The sequence below is a fragment of the Rhodamnia argentea genome, chromosome 3, assembly GCF_020921035.1.
Source record: "Rhodamnia argentea isolate NSW1041297 chromosome 3, ASM2092103v1, whole genome shotgun sequence".
NCBI classification, from domain to species: Eukaryota; Viridiplantae; Streptophyta; class Magnoliopsida; order Myrtales; family Myrtaceae; genus Rhodamnia; species Rhodamnia argentea.
Window position 1 is genome coordinate 28,202,882 of NC_063152.1, and position 20,958 is coordinate 28,223,839.

The window sequence follows — 20,958 nt, forward strand, 5'->3', positions numbered from 1 at the left end:
CATCTCCAAGACACCAAGGAAATGGTCCTTCATTTGTGACTTGCGAATCTGTGACCAGTGCAAGTTGATGGATTTGCGATCCTTATCCCTCTATTTATCAAAAGAGCATTACGATTTCACCCCCCAGCTTTTACTTTACAAGGACGTAGAAGAGGATTCTCCTTGCTTTAACTCTGAGAAATTGCAGATACACTAAACCGAAACTCTGGGATCCTGAAGCACATTAAACTTAAATGGGAGAAAAAGACTCATCTTAAAACAGAATTGGCTGTCCAATAACTCTTCGTCCAGAGAAAAGAAAGAACTACTCGAAAGTATCTTGTCATTCATCCTAGAGTTTCATATACAACAGCAATACAGACCAGACTGACTCATGCCTTGACTCGCATCTGAAGAATAAATAAATTATGCACTGATAATTCATAAAATAGTAGCTATGGCAAAATTCATCTTTGTATCCACAACTCAAAATTTACGACCAAGTAGAAGGAAAAAGGAGAACTGACATAATCCTGACATAAGTCCGAAGAGTCCGGCACCAGCTTTACCCCCAAATTAGTTTCCTCATGGGTGCTACAAGAAGAATCCAGCCGAGGAAGTACGATACGGCTGATTGAGCACCAGAGATGAACCGCCCAACTATATGAGGGTGGTAAACACTGTATTGACAGGGGATCAAGTGTCAACTAGAGCTTGGCCATAGGGAGCTAAGTCGGGCTGCTAGCTTTGCGCTCTTATAGTCTTCTCTAAGCTGGATAAACCTGTTTTACAAGCAAACTGAAGTCATCACTCATGCAAATGCGATTTGCATTTCAAGAAATCAGAGAGAGAGAGAGAAGATCTAAACAGTCTCATAACCGAGTTCTGTTCTTAACCATTTCCTACCCAAGTTACTTGATGTACTACTTGATTTTTAAATCTACTTCTCAGCCACAACATGCTGTGGAAAACAGATTCAATGGTATGCCATTATAACACTCTACCAACTATTGAGCAAAACCCGAAATTCCCATGATTCAGCAGAGGAACAAATGAATCTTTCTTTGGAGAGATAAATCCTCTTCCCGAAGGAAGCGGAGCACTTTCGAGTGAATGGACACTCTGAGACCTCATCATGAGACTGTATCCTAGAATCTAGACCACCGGTCCAAAAGCGATTTATCCATCAAAAAAGCAACTGCATAACTTTGAATTTTTTGGGAATACCATGACATCCACTTAAATTGTTACTTTTTTCAGGCTGCATTTTTGTCTTGGGGCAGGGGAATATATATGGTATTGCCAGTAGCTCCTATATACCTTTGTGCATCTTTCCGGATGCTAGGAGTTCCCTCAAACAATGTGGAGAGGCTCTCAGGAGCAACAATAAAGACGTTTGCCATGCTGCAAGCAAAATAATAAAGTGTTATTAAGAATACAGTGATGTCAAAGCAAACAATGGAGAATAAACGGCCTTTGACTCACATGCCCAACGTCTCAAATTTTTCATCAATGGAAGGAGCATTGAAACTACGCACAAATTCTCCATATTCGGTTATGTCACGCTTCAGCCGCAGACCTCCACTACAGAAGAGAAGACAGGACAAAAAGTTATGTTTCGAAGAAGAAAGATGCCTACAAAGAATTAAGAAGTTCAACTAATAAGACTATAATATTCACACATGCTGGCCAGCACACCCAAAGAAAAAGATAAGTGCATACAACTATCATCATGTGCCAAACATCAAAGCATGAATTAGGACAAGATTCAATTTTGAAAATAAGTGATCCAAACAGAGTGCTACTTACCTGGGATTAAAGGTGAACTTTTGCCAGTGATTAAGCAGCCCTTTGTACAAGCGATTTCCCTGAATTCATAGCATCAGAAAGTTAGATTCAAACACATTGACAATTCAATAAAACCCTGAAAAATCAAAGCCACTGCATGATGTCGAACAATAAGCATGCAACTGAATGTAAATCAGGCAAAGGAACTTTAGGTTGCAAGATCCAGCTTCTCATTTTGTGACCAATTCACAAAACTTGTGGCTATGTGGTTCCACATCTATGTATAAACACCCAAATGGGCATTTATGTACAAGAATGAAGAGCCTATGGGGATGGCTCGCAATGAAGTTCTGAACTTGTTTGAAAGCAAATCTAGCAATATCAATTAAGCGATGTAGGAAAATTCAGAAAGAAAAGCGAAGTCCTTTCAAGGTATGTAAATATGCAAATACAAAATGGCACACTAGTAGCTCAGTTCAAAACCAACAAAAGTAGATACCAGTTCAGTGAGAAACGCTTGCTTGTTTTGACTTTCTAATCCAGTGAATGCAGCTTCAAGCACACGAGAAAGATAGGCCACAACCCTAGTCAGTACAAAAGAGAAACGTTAGGATGAGCCCGAAAACACTCACAAGACAGAAATTTCAGATTCTTCTCGTAAGTACAGTAGATTGAAGGTGAAACAGAATGTCATCTGGATAAATAAGGATGAGACATGAGCATGCTTTATTTGCTCCTAAGGTTTGTGTCACAAAAAATAACAATGTTCTCAGAGGTTCACATGAGTTTTACTCTCACAAGTTGAACCAATCTTTATCAAAATGAACCTACCGTGTGCAGGCATTCGTTGGCCGATGATCTGGAGCTATGCCGTCATCCGGTGACCTATAATCTGTTGCCTTTTGTTCAGCTGATAGCAGTCTTTCAACCTGCATCATGGTGGTGAGTTCCCCAGAATTTTTTGGAGGGGTGAGGCTTGATGAACATGTGGAAAAGAGAGCAAGAAAAATAATATATGAAGGGTTCATTACAAGGCAAAAATTTTATAAACAAACACCTACTGATTTCAAGAACCACCTGCAGAGCTAGGACAACCTACTTCACAATTTTTTCATTAATGAAGGAGTTACACATGATATATGAAAATTTCATTTTATGAGAAGTCTACACATCATATAGAACATTCAATGACACACACCTCAGCCATTACTGTCTCGATGCATAGTTGAAGACCCTTGTAGGCAGCAGATTCAGCACCAGACATAGCAGTCGCCATTTCTTCACAAGCAGCAGCATGTGCACCGTCCACTGGTAGTAAGAGCCGAGATATTGAATTCGCGAAGTACTGACAAAGAATTCGAACCAGTTCAAGATATCGATCAGCAGCTATTTCCTCATGCAGCTGATTTTAACAACAAAAAGAAAAGGGCATCTGGACATACTTGCTGGACTATAGCCACACTACTACCACTGCGTTGTACAGCAACCATGAAAGATCTGAAACTGCTCTCACCAGCGGCGGCAGCAGCTTCAGCCTACACAAGATTCGATCCATCTTTTTAATTAGAGTAGGAAATTCACAAGGAGATGCAACAAAGTGCATAGTCATAGAGAGTGGACACAAAATCCAATGGAAGGCCTGTGATCAGATAATTACAGCAGAAGCAGCAGCAGCAGCTACCCTTCGACTAATGTTGGTGCCCAGCACAAACCTTTCCCTCAAAGCTGCAGCTTCGGTGAGGCTGTCTCTAGCCCGATCAAGCCCTTCTGTTAGGTACTGACTCACCTGGATTGCAAGAAAATATAAGTACCACGCAAAAAAAAAAAAAAAAAAATTGCAAGGTAATACGGGGCAAAGACCTTACCTGGTCTAGCAGGCAAGTAAAAACTGTTTTCACATTACCTGCAAGTGTAGCAGGCTGCATATAAATAAGAAAATGAATCGATCAGAAACCAATGTTCGTAATTAGATTATTCCATCATTGCATAAGGAATAACTAAACCTCTATGACTAAGCAATGTGTTTCCCATCACATAAATCAAGCAACAAAAACTGTTGTGCCGTTGGAGATATTCCATCAATTTTTTCCACAATTCTTCCTGTGTATATTGAAGTTCCCGATGAGAATTACCACCAAAATGCACAATAAATATGTCAAAGATTGTAAAGACACTATGATCTTAATATCTTATGGCACTTCATTGAAGTTGATTCATTTGTTATTCTTAAGATCTGCTCCCAATGCATCTCTCACATCTGTAAATTTTACTTTGAGCACCGCACTATTCACCATATGAGATCTTCAGCACAAACCACACACAAAAGGAGACGTAGAAGTTAATAATCAGACAACTGCCACTGGGATCTTTGGAACAACTTACATACGTTTTATTAAATGAACATTCTAAAATATCTCTTTACACTAAAAAGGTCTTAATGCTCATTAGCTACCCTGATCTTTTGGCCATGAGAAACTAGTTATCTTCTCAAATTGGTCCTGGAAGATCACTATCCAGCATGCCTACAATCTAGTCCACTGCCACAATTATGATTTAACATAGGAGACACTGCCTAGTTTTGCAACTGATGTCAGCAAGAAGAAGCTTTACTTGAGAGGAAAACAGGGTGCATCTTGATATAGATTCTTCATTCCAACGCACAAACTCTGTTACAACAGTAACTGATATCTGCTGGTGGGAAGATGCAACTGAAGCTCCTTTGGATCGGCCAATTGTTCCAGTTGACTCAGAAAGCTGCTGGCTTTCTGCACGTACTTCCTCCATCTGTGAAGCAAAAGGCATGAAACATGCTAGTGAAAAAAAAAAAGAAAATGAATTAGGAAAATGAAAAAATATTGATGATTACCTTTGCTTTATAAAGTTGTCCAAGAGAGGCCTGCTCGTGTTCAGGATACTCATCTTTGTGTGAAGAAAACAGAGACTCCGTGAGGCCTAAAGAATTCAATAGAGATTAGCCATTAGAATATGTCTGGAACGAACTGAACGTATATGTGACAATGATTGGGATTAGAAGGAAAATACATCTTGAAACTAAGCTGTCATCTCTTGAATAAGTTAAAACAGAAAGTAACATGCTTTCAGTTTTACATGTATTATTTTTCCAAGTGATACATAATTTCCTCTTGGCAGAAAGCTCTAAAAATGCAGCAGAGAAATGAAGATACTATCAAATCATTACCCTCAACATCCAAGTCACCGCAGCCAACAGATCTCAAGTCTCTAGCAAGTTCTTGTGTCTTCTCATATGCCACTGCTAACATTCTTAGGTACTGAAGCCTCAAAGCAGATGAGAAACAAAAGTCAGCTCCTGCTAGAATCGCACAAGGAGTAAGGCTAACATTCATCCTGGTGATTACTCACCAATAATAGCCCGCCTTCTTCCATTGGAGGTAAATTTACAAGAGATGGCTTCAATAGTATTTTGTCTAGAAGGGCTGTAACTCGCTGCTCCAACACTCTCTGCGCAAACATAAAATTTTTGAAGCACTTCAAGAACAGAATGTATGTAAAAAAACGATCCAATATGTCAGAGACAACTGAAGTACAGAGTTAGAAAGGAGAGAGTGTTTTACAGCACCTGAACCAATATTGACATTACATCATTGGGTGAAGGAAACACAGCCATTATGGTGGCCGCCTCTTTACGCACAGTATCTACTCCACAATAAGAAAGAAAGAACAAGAACGACGATGTCAATATGCACTATAATTAGGACCCTCGATGTAGGATTTATGCCAATGCTTCAAACCTGTAATTTCTTTGTACAGGGATGATAGGCCACGAGCCACATTGCTTGGGCTAACCTGTGAATTATGTTCACCAAGAACCAACCTTGTATCTGCATTCATGACTTCCACATCAATAAACATAGGTCGTGTTGCCACATAATGCTGCATGGCACTGGTTCCCCTGTTAAACTGCGATACAGAAGCAACTAGGTATGATTCAAAGAAAAGTGCCCTTGACAGACTGGAATTCCGTATAAACAATCTCAGATCCATCCAAGTAAATCTAGAAGCAGTAGATGACAAGGAGCTAATAAAAATGAACACAAAATGCAAGAACTATTTCAATCTACAAGGTTCAACAAAATCAGGATTTCAAAAGAGCAGGTAGCATATATCTCAGAGACATCTCTGAGCAACCGATTTTCTTCTTTTGTTAATGACCATTCACTTAATTCTAGGGGATTGTTGAAATTGTTGCTAAACTAATCTTATCCATCATGTAGCAGCATCTAAATATGTGCTTCTTGTTATTGTCCAAAACGATATATATGATATAGATGGTGGCAACTGCCACGGTTTTGACTTCAGTACCAGAAAACCAAAGATATTCTTAAAGTTGGAATGCCCATTGCAGGATGTCATGGAATGAATACTATCAACATGCAAATATGTGAAATTCCTTGATCTTTGCATTGTATCCCAGGGCCTTTGGGACATGAAGCAAGATGGTTGTGTGAAGTAATGACAGTTTCTTCCTTGTTTAAAAATCAAAAATGTTTTAATACTGACCGTGTTATTAAGGAATAATAAATTTAGGTACGTTACATTTAGCTTCAAGCAATTCCCAAGAGATAGCATCAACAGGAAAGGCAACAAAGAGAGGGAAAGGATAAACATATCCCATGATTATGAGATGGTGAGGTGAAGGATGGCGACTTGACAAAACCAAAAGGAGTACTACATCAATTGTGCGTCAGTCAATGGAAGTACGGGAATGTGTTCATGAGTGGACACTCAAGAACAATGCCAATGGAAGATAGTATAAAGAGATATGCCTGAGATAAAATTTTGGCACATTCACCCATTGTTGACAATTCTCTTCTCTGTGACGCAGCATCAAATCGCGCCAGCAATCTGTTCTCCAACTCTGAAGATTTAACAGAAAACAGGCAAGTTATTATTAGATTTATTTCACTTTAAGATATTTAATCCAGGAATTTATAAAAATAACAATACCATTGCAGTAATCCTGGAGGTTAGAAACAGCAACTTCCAGCCCCCGGCTAGCAGTAGCAGTTCCCACTTCTGAGGACACAGCTATGCCTTGTCTTCCAATATCTTCTTCAGCAAATGACCCTTTACCAGAAAATAATATCATAAATTCTACTTGTTCAAAATGAGGGTAACAAATAAAAAATACAGGATGGGTATTCAAGGCAAAGTCAATGGCCAAAATGGACGATATAGCTTGATTTTCATCTCCATGGGATGGTGTTGGCACAAAAATTTTGCAAGACATAAAAAGCGATAGTGATGTATATCAAAATTATTAGAAGGTTCATGCCATGATATTGAATTTTACATCATCTGACTTTCTTTCTCCAAAAATCTCTTTCCCAAATCCAAGGGAAACTAGGATACTTCATGTACTGAAGTAATTGCACTAAGCTGAACGACCGCACATCCAAGGCAAGACTCATTTAATAGTTGCATGTCAATCAAGCACAAGAGATATGACATAATCATTAACTTTGTCGAACGTCCCTATTCTGAAGGTTAAACCTTTCCAACTCTAACCTTATTCAACTTGTTAAACCTATTCTTTTGCTAATTTTTCATGCTCATGAATTTCACAAACAAAAGCAAGGGCAATTTTTCAATGATTCAGCAAACATTTGTGCCTTTTAATTTGAGTCTGCGTTGTCATCATCAGGCAAGAGCACTCATAATGGATTGCACAGTAATCCTCTGCTCCCTCTTCCAATTCCGGTAAGAAACAAATGCATGACTTTTTGCTAGCCTCAACGTTACTCATTCCTTAAAATGATAGGGCATTCATTTCTCCATTAACTAAAGACATTTCTATTTATAAAACCCCCTTACTTGGATAGTAGCACACACAACTCATCTATTTTGTTATTATTTTGATTGTGCTTCATGCTTAAAGAAGAACAGCAAAAATGAACAGAGCTGAAGGAACTCACTTCACAGGGTAAAGGGGATGATGGCGGATCTAAATAAAAGAAAGAGTTGCCTTAGGAAAGAAGGAGAACACTGGCATACAAATATTTAGTTTAAAAAGCAAAACTTGGGGGGTTGGTAGTCTCTCTCTCTCTCTCTCTCTCTCTTTGCGCACGCCCATGAACATGTGTTTCAATACATATATGTACAAAGGCACGCAGGCATGCAATCACATGATTTTAACAGCAGGAACCACCAGTCAAACAACGAAGAAGGCATCTCAGAAAGCTTTTTGCAGGAATAACATTTCAAAAATAAAAGCGACATCGATGCGAGCACTATAATGCTACATGACTGAGATTCCACTTACGCAATTTCTGAGCAATTGAAGCGGCCTCGGCAACACGACTGTCATCAGAGAAAAGAGGTGAAAGCTCCATTAGATCACCTGGGCTGCTATTAAACTCCATCAGGTACTGCACTATGCAATAGTAATTAATGTTACCAAACTTAATCGGATGGTATCTCCATGCAATGGAAGATCAAATAAAATACATGTGGAAATACCTTTATAAGATCTATTGTCTGACTTGCAGTTTCACGTTGAGCATCTGCACTCTAATAAATAATGCTAAGTTAGTTAAGATAAGGGGAAGAAAGACTCTTTTCACTTTTCAACGGGTAAGGGTTGAATTGACCATTGAACATGAATTTATACTGTGGCTGCAGATACAATGACCATTTACACAGCGACATAATTATCCAAGTCTCACCTGAAGATGATCTCCAATTTTTGCAGCAGTCTGCCCAACACTGGAAATTCGGGAATCCAATCTCGCAAAGCTATCAAACAAGCCATCTACACCTTTTTCAAGCTGAAAAATAGGTCAGGTAGCAAAGCACGGTAAGAGCAACTGAGGTTTACGGTCATAATAAAGTCCACAAAGGCCACATGGAACAGACATGGTAGAAGCTCTATCATGCGATAGGAAAATCAATGATAAATTGATTGATTCCAGAAGTGGGGACAACAAAAGGGCCAAGGCCATCGCACAATGGACCAAGAAATTCAAGAATCACAAATACTTGAATTTGTGTCCCTGGAAACTGAATTTGGACAGCAACATGACTCCAGATTATCCTGCGCTTTTTAGTCCTTCAAAATTATTAGAGGACGCTATACTTGACATCATGTCTACGAACCTCAGCGAGTGTCTTACGATGCTTGGAATCTTGAACTGAGACCTCCTTCTTGAGATCATAGAGTCGGCCATCAACCTGGAATGCAATACTTGTTTTCAGGTTGATGGGAGAAGATCAAAAGTAAACCTGATACAACAATTTGCATCAAACTGTGAAATTACATGATATTCCTTAAGTCATACTTGTTTTCGAAGATCAACCAACTCCCTACATGAATCCTTGAATAAGGTCAGAAGAGCATCAACTTCTGGAAACAAAGGAGTAGAAAGCCCTTGCGCTGATTTAGCAGCATCGGCTGAAGCTCTAAGAGTCCCATTCGGCAAAACATCATTTGCAATGATATTACCATGTCCTTCTGCTGAATCAGTTTCCTCCTCTTGGAATGATGGGAGGAGATCATTGACCAAGTTACCAAATAATGCATCAAAGGAGAAATCCCCCTTCAAGGAAACAAGCATTGATTTCCAGTTGACCAAACTTAGATCATCCTAGAATACAAAATTCACACGAGCAAAGCACGACTCCGTGGTATTTACCTTAAAGTCTTCCATATCCAAAATAAGCGGAAGCGAACTGACCGATGAAGATTTCGCACTTCTATCGTTCCTGGGTCCATCTCTAGTCTCCTTCATCTAATTCGCGAACCAAAAGAAATAATCAGCATGAACACATTTTCTAGCTCTAAATCCAGTCACACAATTTCAAGCTCTTATCATGAACACAACTGCCAGCTCTAGTAATCAAATTCAGCTCAAGTTCCTCCGTTAATGGCTCGAGAATCCCGACGAAGGAAGCACTGGGTTCGAACTGAGCTCAACTGCTTCGAAACAACAAAGCATACAATTCCCACATCTCGCAAAGCAGATTAAGCTGAACCGAGATTAAAGAACGCTACATTCAGCAGCTATGCGATCCTAACAAACTGGAACCAATGCATAACGCTATGTCTTTCCGCGAATTGGTATGAAATGCACAATTGAACGAGAAAACGGAAACCCAGAAGCGATCTCGGCATTAGATAAGAAAGTAAAGGGGAAGACCAACGAGAAAGGGCACCTCGTCGTGCTAGATGAGCGAGAGAGAGAGAGATGAAGAAATGCTGCAGATGGATTCCACCTTCCTCTGTCCTCCGGTAGGAGCAGATCGAGAGCGCTACAGAGAGAGAGAGAGAGAGAGAGAGACTACTTTTCCTGCGAAAACTACAATGAGAGAGATCACTCGATTCAATATGGCGATTTCATCCTTGGGATACTTTACGAACGAGCTAAAATCCCAAGGTCATTTATGACATTCTATAATTCTGAATACCAGCTGCGATTTCTGTCACATTTTTCGTTTTATTTACTTATTTGTTTATTTACTTTGCTTTTGTTTGCTGATTATTTTATGGGATTTGGAATTGGGCATGGGCAACAATGAAAGACTGTTATTACAATAACAGGGGAGGGGATCGTAAACATTAACCGACCAGCCGCTTTGTTTTAGCTCCTTTCGTATGTATTGTGTTGTCTCTTGTTTATGATCCGCCTAACGAAGAATTCTCATCCTTAGAACAGGAAATTATGACAGTAATCGCTATCAATTATTATATATAGTATAAGCTGGAGTTTAGAGAGCATTCTCACGTATTCGCGGCGCTTTGATTTCCCCTCCATCGTTGCCATATGGCAGAGAACATGGTATGCTTCTGCCAAGTAGTTCATGCTCGAATTATAAAAATTTAATTATTCATTTTAATCCTCGAAAATTTTGTCTTTTATTGGGTTTAAGTTTAAAGGAATAAAAATGGACCAAGAAGAGAACGTATCTCAAATGCATTCTCTAATATTTATCTCTTTCATCTTTTTTCTTTCATTGATTGCAAATAGGAAAAGAATTTGAAAAAAAACAAAAAAAGACACAATTCTTTGAATGTACGATCATTAGCCTTCTGACCATTTAGCCCTTTCGATTTCTTTGTCTCTTAAATGTTAAAATTGGGAAAAAACATTAAGAGATATAAATAGATTCATTCACATAATGCATACGCATTTTAGAGCTAGTTTTGCATTTCGACGAAAAAAAAAAAGTTAGTTTTGCATCTGCATTTCCTTAGTTCAATTCATTTGGCTGTACAAATACTTTGCTAGAAAACTATGAGATATGACAATATAGGATGGGTAAAGGCATAAAGTATAAACTATGGAATAAGTGAGAGACGTCCTTCATGATTGATGAGTGTCGTCAGGCATTTCATCGAGCGAGCTTAATGGGTTAAAGGTATGAGGAACAAACTGTGTTAGGAGTTTTAAAAATTATTATCGAAGAGCAATTGAGTCATCAAACTCTTCAAAAAGTGCAATTAAGCTCTAAAACTTATCGGAAAGTTCAATCGAGTCTTGAAACATTTTAACAGTACAATTAAGTCATAAAACTTGTCAAGTTGATAAAATCAAGTCATTCCGTTGATTGCACTTTGTGAATGTTTTAGGATTCAATTATACTTTTGTAAGAAATTTTTAACTAAATTGCACATTTGGAAAGTTTTAAGACTCAAATTGATTTTCGTAATAAGTTTTAGGACTTGATTATACTTCTTAAAAGTTTTAGCACTCGGTTGTACTTTCGTGATAAGTTTTAAAACTTCCACGATACTTATCCCAATATATTATTATGATTTGATTTGGGCCATTCGCCTTTTCAAGTTTAAGTCAAAAATTTGGCTAGTGTCGACAATGTCTTACATGTTCAGGACAAATGGCTATACTTAGGGTCTGTATGCTCTGAATCTATTCTTTCTTCCTTTTTTTTTTTTTTTTTTGGCACATCCAAGCAGTGCAAACGTTGCAACCTTGAACAAGAGTTGAATCTCAAACTTCGAAGAACAAAGAGAAAATTGAAACCTTGTCGGGACCGAGACATATGAAATGCCCGGAAGAGAGGCTAATCAGCTAAAAGATTTGCTGAAGAAAGTTGGGAAAATTACAAAAAAGATCTAAACCTAGGGCAAGTATACCAATTCAGTTTTAAATCTTTTTTTTTTGTCAATTTATTCCTAAACTTTTAACATATATGACAATCCATTTCTTTCGGTCAATTTTGACAATTGATGCTGAAGTGAATAATTTTTAATATTTTTTTTTCTTCTCCTTCCCTTTCTTTCTCCCTTTGACCTGGCGAGGTCGACCTTGCTAGAAAAGGAAAAGAAAAAAAATTAAAATAAAAAATATATTATTAAAATATTATTCACATCAGTATCGGTTGCGCCACGTAAGCGCCGGCCACGAGACGTTAGCGATTTTCAGGAAAATTGGCCAAAAAAAAATTGAATAGATATAAATATAAAAAGGTTAGGATTGAATTGAAAAAAAAAAGGGTTAAATCTTGAATTAACACAATTATTATAGGTTCTCTCCAAAAAATAAAAGCTCAACGATCGCCTTCCATCGACGCCTCGGCGGCCGTCGTTTCCGAGGGAAGCGGAGAAAGCTGCCTCGCATCAGAAGACCAGGCCCCTCGACGCCTCGTGGCCGCCGGCCTCGCCTCAGCTCGCCTTCTTCAAAGGATAATGGGTGGGAAGCTCATTAGTTGAAGATGGACAGCGAAACTAGACGAAAATAGAGCTCGTCCCATTGGAAGCTGAAATCGAAAGAGAGAGAGACACGAGAGGTTCGTCGATGCAGGAAACATTTGGGGTGCTTTGATGCGCAGATGAGAGAGAAAGTAGAGAGAGGGTGTTGTTTTCCCGGTCAGGGTCGATGGGGAGACAAAAGGGCGGTAATGGTAGCTTTACGTTTCCCCTAATTTATGACTGACTAGTGACAGCTACCATTGAGACCTCGCAAAAAACCAATTGATAAAAATAATATTATGAAATCTAATACGTGGAATCATAAAAAAAAATTCGATAAAAAAAATTATAAAATAAAAAATACATATTTAATATATAACGTGTCATAATAAATCAAATTTTTTTATTTTTTAAAAAATCAAATATCTGCATATCGTATCGTGTAGTATTTCATATCTCATATTGTATCGTATCGATGCTACACAGCTGACGAGAAAAGAATTGTTGTGTCTGTGCGACATAGCTGGCGAGAAAAGGACTGCTTATTTGCAAAGACAGCCAAGAGCCGCCGCCCATAAGGACGTCAGTCGGGCCCCAGCGACCTTTTCTTCGTGGCGAAGCTTCTGTGATCCTTCCGCTGCTAAGTGACACCATTCCATTGTCACACAGCTGCCCTTGATTTTGCTCTCTCGACAAACCTAAATTGCTTTTGTAATTTTGTTTTGCAACAACTGTACTTTCGGGCCTAAATTCCCATTTCAGATCTTAAATCTTTGTGATCTTTGATCTTAGACTTTGACAATCTTGCATTGAAAATCTTGCCGACCCTCGACGTGACTTGTTATCTAGATGACCCTTCCATAGGTTTCATTTGAATTGTGGAAATCCGACTATTTTGCAGACTCGACTTTGAAGTTTTATGTCAAACCAGCGCCTGATATTGGAGGGGTTTGGAGAATAATTAAGGGTTGCTAAGACAGGCTTTAGATGAGGCCATAAATATATCCTGCTTCCATTCTTAATTCTCATTTAACCGCGACCCCTTTAGTCATTTAGGATACCATCTCTATACATGAAAAGTGCACGGAATTGTTAAAATGCTCGACTCAAAAACTTAGGTTATTAGGTGGCCCAATCAAGCATAATAATCAAGTGATAATGTGTGATTATCTTTCCACGTCCATTCTCATGTACAAGTATCTCTAGAACCATTTGGAAGAAAGGCGTGTGAAATAGTTAAGTGACGTGGGATAATAAGTTAACATATCATCGCGTGTAAATTATTCGAAACCGACGAGAGAAGCCTCGTGAAATAGAACAATGGGGAGCCACGCATATGCGAAATAAACATGGTGCGTGAGTGACGAATTCGGAAGCCTAGCTCTAAGTCCATGTAAGAATGTTAAAACCAAAAAATCTAGTGGGATTTATTTACAAATTATCTCCATAACACTTTTGCGTTGAATACTGTAACACGATTTCTTCACCAGCCTCTCTCTTTTTTCTTTTCCGTTTTTTTTAGACCAATCAGCACTAGATTATAGAGATGCAAAGATTGTTTTCGTTTGCGTACGGCCTACTACTCTCGATGACGTTGAGGAAGGAAGACACGCAAGCAAATGCGTTTGATCTTCCAACAACTCCATTGAATTGAACAGTGTCATTCTGCTTTCACACGCATTGGCCACGGGAGTGTAAATCGGTCCGCCGCTTATAAATAACGGGCAAATCTCCTGTACCGTCTCTCAATATCGTCCTGGGATTGAGAACTCACTAAAGTGTAGTTCCCCTCTTATCTTGGAAGCCAGCCAAAAAAAAAAAAAAGAACACGACTTTAACATACACGAGTCGACGGGTTTCGAGAGAGAGAAAAACACAGCCGCTCTTCAAAGGTTGCGGGGAATGAAGGGCTAGACGAGGATTCTCCACAAGAACCCCTTTCACCCAACTCGGAATCCTGATGGAGTCATCCAGATGGGTCTTGCCGAGAATCAGGTCTGGTAGTGGCCAAAGCTCTTTGTCTAGTAATCCGCTTTTGGTGATGATGTGTGGGAACATGTCGCCGGGTACAAAGCATGCGCTGCCCCATTCGCAAGCTCCCACAGACATGGCTTCCCAACTTTGTGAATGACACGCATTTTTTTCACCTTGTTTTGCGTTATTGTTTGCAGCTTTGGTTCGATCTGATAGAAGGGCGTATAAAGAACAGACCTGCGGCATCCATTTGCACTTCAGACGGGGGCCGGCAAGTTCAAGGACGTCGCCAATTTCCAAGACTATCACGGCCTCCTGGAAGTGGATAGCCAAAAGATAAACATTGTCTCTCTAATTTCGCCAAAAAAAAAAAAAAAAGGGGTGTTGCCCTTGTTACTAATTATTAGGGCATTACATTGCTTCTCCTGTCGCCAAGTTGATGGGAAGGGTCCGACGTGATAAGGCGACTTTTGACCCAAATGGTATTGTCATGAGCGATGGAGCGACCGGAGCCAGCGAGACGCTCATTAATGGCTTTCCTGTTGATGCTTTCCTCGATCCTTCCTCGTATCATCCAGCGTAGGGTACCGTCCCTTCTTGTGCTCTCTTATATTGTTTATCAAGTATTTTTGTCATATATAGCCCCGATGAACAATCCAAAACCGTGTCCTTGGACAAACTGTAGATGATGCAGGCGAGATCGGGATTGCATTCGATCTCTTGCATTATTTCCGAGATGCTTGTGAAGATGAGGAGATAAAAAAAACTGGCCTAGTATATTTCGCCGTGGATGTTCTTCTCAAAAGTGAAGCCCGGCAGGGTATTGAGTGTTTCTCTGCTCAAAGTGATTCCCAGCAGGTTTGATAGGTTCGTTAAGATCACTCCTTTTACGTTGATGTTGGCTTCCATGGCCCCGATGTACGCTGATTCTATTTGTGGCAGGATTACTTGAAAGTTGTTGGAGCTGTCCCAGTTATCCGGAATTATCCACGCATTGGTGAGCCATCTTATGTCCCTATCAAATTTGAGGGAAAAAAATTCGAAAACTTACATGAGAATAAAATCATGGGACATGTATGTATAAACATGCTTAACAAACGAGAGAAGTATACATGAGAATAATTTTGGATCTGGGTCCCCTCAAGGCCGCTATACTAAGCTCATAAATATGCGGTATTTCAATTATATTTACCTGCTTGATCAACCACACATTACTACAAAGTATCACTCTGACCTAACGTTCCTAGGTCAAAACAAATGACATTTTCAGATTTGGAATATTGATGTTTCTCAGTTCAAATGATTTGATAGGGACATGAGACGGCTCACCGGCATTAAGATGATTCCGATTAACTGTGATGGCTCCAACGACTTCCAAGTAACCGTGCCACAGATGGAATCTGCGCATACCAAGGCCATAGAAGCCAACCTCAACGTAAAAGGAGTGATCTTAACGAACCCATCTAAACTGCTGAGAATCACTTTTGAGTAGAGAAACACTCACTAGCCTGTTAGGCTTCACTTCTGATAAGAATCTCCACGGTGAAAGATACTTGGCCAGGGTTTTCGATTTCCTCGCCTTCACCAGCACCTCGGAAATAATGCAAGAGACCGAATGCAATCCCGATCTCGTCCACCTTATCTACGGTTTGTCTAGGAACATGGGTTTTCCCGACCTTCAGATTGGTCACTTTGCAGACTCAGCATTTACTTGCTTCCATGCTCTCCGATGAGGTCTTTGTAGAGAATTTCCTGGAAGAGAGGAGGACATTGGCCGAAAGGCACAGTTACTTCATCAAAGGACTCGAGAAATATGTCGTCCTGGAATTTCAACATCCATGAGAAAATTGTAAATTCCAGCGTGAAAAATAAATTTGAATTTTGAAAATTTAATGGACGATGATTGATTATTCCATAACGTTTGTTAGAAAAAGTCAAATTTGAATCGTCAAACTTTGACTCGTAGTATAAAGACTAATTGCGCGAAAAATTTAATTTTGTCTGAACTCTAAATGCAAAAATCTCAATTTTATCCTTAGTCGATTGAGCCAAATGACTTTCAATATCATTTTAGCAATTTGCCAAAATGTCCCTAGATTTTATTTGATTTTGAATTTATGGGCCCCACTTTTTTTATTTTTGACCGAAACCCCCTCCAATTTTTCGGCCGCCTACGTGAACCCCCCTCTCTCTCCATGCTGACATCACCTGTTCCGTTCCCCAAGTTTTGTTTTTTTGACTTTTCTTCCCCCCTCTTGCCGCCCAAATTTCCCCCTCCCCACGTTTTTCTCTCTCTCTCTCAGCCTCCCTCCCCCTCCCCCTCCCCACGCCAACGACGTGACCCCACTTCTCTCTCTCCTCCTCTTCTTCTTCTTCTTCTTCTTCTTCACTTCTGCTTCGTCTTCGTCGTCGCCCATCACCATCTTCTTTTTCTTTTCTTCTTCTCTGCCTCCCCCATTCGACCGTCGCTGTGCAGCCGTGCCCGCGACCCATTGTCGCTCCATCAGCCGAGTCGGACCCGCGAGCCTGCAGCCCCGAGCCCTCCGTTCCGTCGCCCGAGTGTCGCCAAGCCCGAGAAGCCGCTGGTCGCGGTCAACTCGAGCTCACCAGCCGCGACCACCCCCGAAGCCTCCACCCCAACGACGTCGCGCCATCTTGGACCCGCGGGATCTCAGGGACCGAGAGCCAACGCGGCTCGCGCCGCCGTCCTCCTTCCCTGACCACTTTCACTCGACCCCCCCACATCTCGACCACGTCACGCTTTCACCCGAACCCCCTGCTCTACTGTTGCGCCATCTTAGACTACAAGTCGTGCCTCACCCGAGGTACACAGCCCACAAGCCGTCGGCCAGCGTTTTGACCCGAGCTTCCCATCACTACGGCGAGCCGCGATCCGGGCCGCCGCGACAGCTTGGCTGAGGCCCACGACCCCGTCGAAGCCCTCTGCTTCTGGACCCAAAAACCCGAATCGTGCCCGACCCGAGCCAAACCGAGGCCGAGTCCCGCGACCCAAACCCGTAAACCAGACCGTGCCCTATTCTGGCCCGTGTGCCCGTGAGCCTGAGCCGTGAGTGGGGAAAGTGTGCCCGTGAGCCTAGGCCCTAAGCCGGGAAAGTGTGCCCGTGAGCCTGGGCCGTGGCCAAAAAATTGGGCCGAATGGCCGAGAACCTATGCCTGTGTGGCCAAACCCATGTGCTGAGATCGTGGGCCAAGTGGTCGAGAATTTGGGCCCACATGATCGAGTTTCTGAGCTCGTGATCCAGCCATGTCCAAGGTCGTGCCCGTGCCGATGACGAGACCTGAACCGAAGCTCCCTTGCCCGAAAATCTTACCCGAGCCCATGACGTCCACAAACTAAGCCGAACCGAGATGGAACCGAAGTTGAACCGCAACACCTCAAGCCCAAGTCATCGCCGTCGTACTCAATTTGACACCGACTATCGGAGTTTGTGAGTTAACCCCTAAATCCTAAATAGAAAATTAACTGCGTTTAAGTATAGATTTAATATTATTAACTACTAATTAGATTATTTAGCAAGAGCCAGATAATTTAATTGCTTGTGATTGGATTATTTATCCGAAATCGAGCTTGCTAAATATTTTGGTAATATTAATTGGAATCTTGATTAATTAATCAAGTCAGATTAATTAAATGTGATCGGAATAATTATTTACCTTAATTAATTATTACGGTATTATTATTTGGCGATTATTGTATTATTATTGGGTGATTGTATAATGACTGCTATTTGTCCGAATTGATGTGAGTGATCACCCTGTTCATGGTTGCAAAATCTTGTGGATGATATATATATATTTATGTGGCTACGTGTGGACCGAGTTTTGAGCATAAAAATGGCCTTCGGTCAAGTTTTGAGCACGATTGTTTGTGAGTGCATTGAATTAAATGCAAAGATAAGAATTGACTTGATTGTCTGATGTGCTTGGGTGCTCATATGATGAGATTATATCGTGCTAGTCGTACGGTTTTCTAGTAAGTTTGTGCCATGCCGGTCGTACGAAATAACATGACTTATTAGACGTCGGTTGCGGCTTATGAAGAACCGAAGCCCCTATAGGGATTCTTGGTAGTTACGTGTCGTACTAGTCGTACGAATCTTATAAACTATCGGACGTCGTCGCCGGAAGTAAGGGACGAAGCTTGGTCATGCCGGTAGACACTGCCGGTCGTAGTTTTAAGTCACACCGGTCGTGTGCGCTGGGCCTAATGACCTCTAATAACCGGAACACGTGTGATATATTGTGTATGAGACTGTGATGAGTGTTTCGATTGAATATCTTGGTTTATATGTTGTTGGCTGTTATGATACGAACTGTTCGTCATGTAGACTAAGGCGGGGTAAGTTTGCATGTGATTGAAGATTCACTGTGATATTATACTTGGTCGTGTGGTAGCTAGAGTGTGGCAAGAGTCGCGCGCTATTGATATGTTATCAATATTATCCTGCATGTTTAGACTGTCTTGAGCAAGTCAATTTCCTCCTCGGACTTAGGCGTTGACTTATGGAGATTTTATATCTCATCTCGTTATTGTTAACCATTTTTCGGGCCTTAGTTATGAAAAGCTAGAAGTAAGCGTGGCTTCTTTTTTAGTAGCATGGAGCAGTGTTAACCTCCAACCTTGAACGGGTATTTTTTGCGAGAACCGTAGAAAGTGGCCTAGAGACGGGGTTTGTGTACGTACTTTCCATGGTTAACAATAAATAAATAAAAATGATCGTTGTTTTGTTAATTGATGTGATTGTTTGTTTGACATCTTACTTTTTTATCTCTGTAGATTTTATAATTGTTTGGGAGTTACACGTTCCGCATGCGCTTAATAATAAAATAAAAATAATGGGTCAATGACATGCTTGAAACGTCGTCCTTTTTGACCCGAGGCGATTTGGTAGAGTTATTGTGGGCTCGGGATCGGAGCGTGACAAGAAAGACTTGGAAGACAGGGCCGGTCTTTTCCTGCGGATGGATTTGCGTCCCCTTATCAAAGAACCGACGCTCAACGCCGAGATGAAGCTGGGGAGGGCGATTATGCGGGATGTGAAGGTCAATGTGTCACATGGGTCCTCTTTCCATCACTTGGAGGCGGGGACAGATTGATGTATTACCATCTCATCAATCAAATAATCTTCTTCATTTCGAAATTTTTGTTTTATTAGAGCAAAGATGACCGACAATTGCTATTTTTGTCCTTACAATTCAATGTTAGTTTTGCATCTATATTTCCTCGGTTCCATTCATTTGGTTGTACATTTATTAACATTCAAAGACGTTTTTTTTTTGGGTAAGGTTCAAAGACGTTGATTTTCATTAAATAGAAGACATTCTGCTCGGAAGGCCCACCACTCAAGTTGGACCAAGCCCAGGCCCATCTCTTTGCACTGGCGGCACGAACAAAGTAATATCGACAAATTGGCCCAAAAAAAGATAAAAGAAAATCCCCATTCACTTCCCGCTCTCAAATTAGCATTTGCACTTGCATTGATGCTTGATCTACCAAATTGATATATACATACATATACATATATATATATATATATATACACACACACACACAGAGAGAGAGTTCACTTCGAATTTGCAATGAAGAGATGAAATTGATTTTCAAAAGCTTCAGATTTAAATACGGTGATATGAAATGGTAGCTTCATCGTCATTCTTTCTGTGAAAGGCATTGCTTACAAAACTCTTTGCAATCGTCAATGTTCTCAAGATACATCAAACTCTATGTATATGGCATCTTGCACACGATATTCATTTGATATTCCTCTTAATTTCGATCTCATAGAAAGCTTGGCCACAATGATTAGTCATGGTTTGCTTAGTTTAGAAGTTCGGACATGAGTAGGTTAGCTAGGCTAGACGGGGGACGATCTCGTGCAAATACCGTGCATGTTTGGTAATCAGAGCAATCTTCTACGTCGACTCTTGTCTATGCTTGCGGCTCCCGATTGTGTTTCGTTATGATATTCAATTGATGGCCTAAGATAAGAGAAACAGGAGATTGGTTTCCCTTACCTCTAATCAATATCAATCCTTAAATATGCATGATTAAGTTCATATAATCAGACTTAGTTTTCTGTCCTGTGTAGTATGTCTAATTGATATATTAAAACCCGACCCTTGTGTACTCATAAGGCGGCTAACATCGACGGACCATCGCGGCAACCAAAGCCCTGAAGCCCACAAGAAATTCTTGTTACAGAAAAGTATCAGTCTCCAAACGTTCTGGTGTTCGAATGCAGTCAATGAGATAGTAGATTTGCATGTGTTTCTTATGTTAATTGCCAAACGACTGCGCGCTGCGTAGGGGGTGGCTTTTGGAGGACCTGGTCAGATGGTAAAAGCCCGAGAATGAAGCAGTTTGAACAGATTGCTTGCGTTCAATAGCTGCCGGAATTGAAGAAGACTCAGATGCTGTTCCTTGACGCTCTTCTTGACAAGTCCTGTTATGTTATGTACCATTTAGATGTCGCCTGCCAAAAGCTCCAATACAACTGTTCATTTAAAAAAAA

At 40.5% G+C, this 20,958-nt stretch overlaps 1 protein-coding gene and 1 pseudogene across 2 annotated transcripts; one reads left to right on the forward strand and one right to left on the reverse strand.

Annotated features, from left to right (window-relative positions):
• Window positions 1–305: 305 nt before the first annotated feature.
• Window positions 306–10,192, reverse strand: LOC115753493 (exocyst complex component SEC10b-like). Of its 2 annotated transcripts, none has more exons than XM_048276698.1 (25): window positions 10,018–10,192; window positions 9,438–9,533; window positions 9,084–9,341; window positions 8,902–8,976; window positions 8,472–8,573; window positions 8,266–8,316; window positions 8,069–8,174; window positions 6,754–6,873; window positions 6,573–6,664; window positions 5,538–5,706; window positions 5,366–5,442; window positions 5,149–5,247; window positions 4,967–5,057; window positions 4,634–4,719; window positions 4,378–4,551; window positions 3,628–3,686; window positions 3,425–3,548; window positions 3,210–3,302; window positions 2,966–3,112; window positions 2,599–2,696; window positions 2,267–2,351; window positions 1,789–1,847; window positions 1,465–1,563; window positions 1,300–1,383; window positions 306–761 (listed from the first exon to the last, which is right to left on the reverse strand). In XM_048276698.1, the coding sequence occupies exons 2-25, from the start codon at window positions 9,531–9,533 to the stop codon at window positions 683–685; spliced, it is 2,523 nt and encodes an 840-aa protein (XP_048132655.1). In that variant the 5' UTR covers window positions 10,018–10,192; the 3' UTR covers window positions 306–682. The 2 variants fall into 2 exon arrangements, with proteins under 2 accessions (XP_048132655.1, XP_030547975.1); XM_030692115.2 differs by having other exon boundaries at window positions 9,958–10,189.
• A 373-nt stretch (window positions 10,193–10,565) lies between these two features.
• Window positions 10,566–19,543, forward strand: LOC115753502 (annotated as a pseudogene).
• The last annotated feature ends 1,415 nt before the right edge of the window (window positions 19,544–20,958 follow it).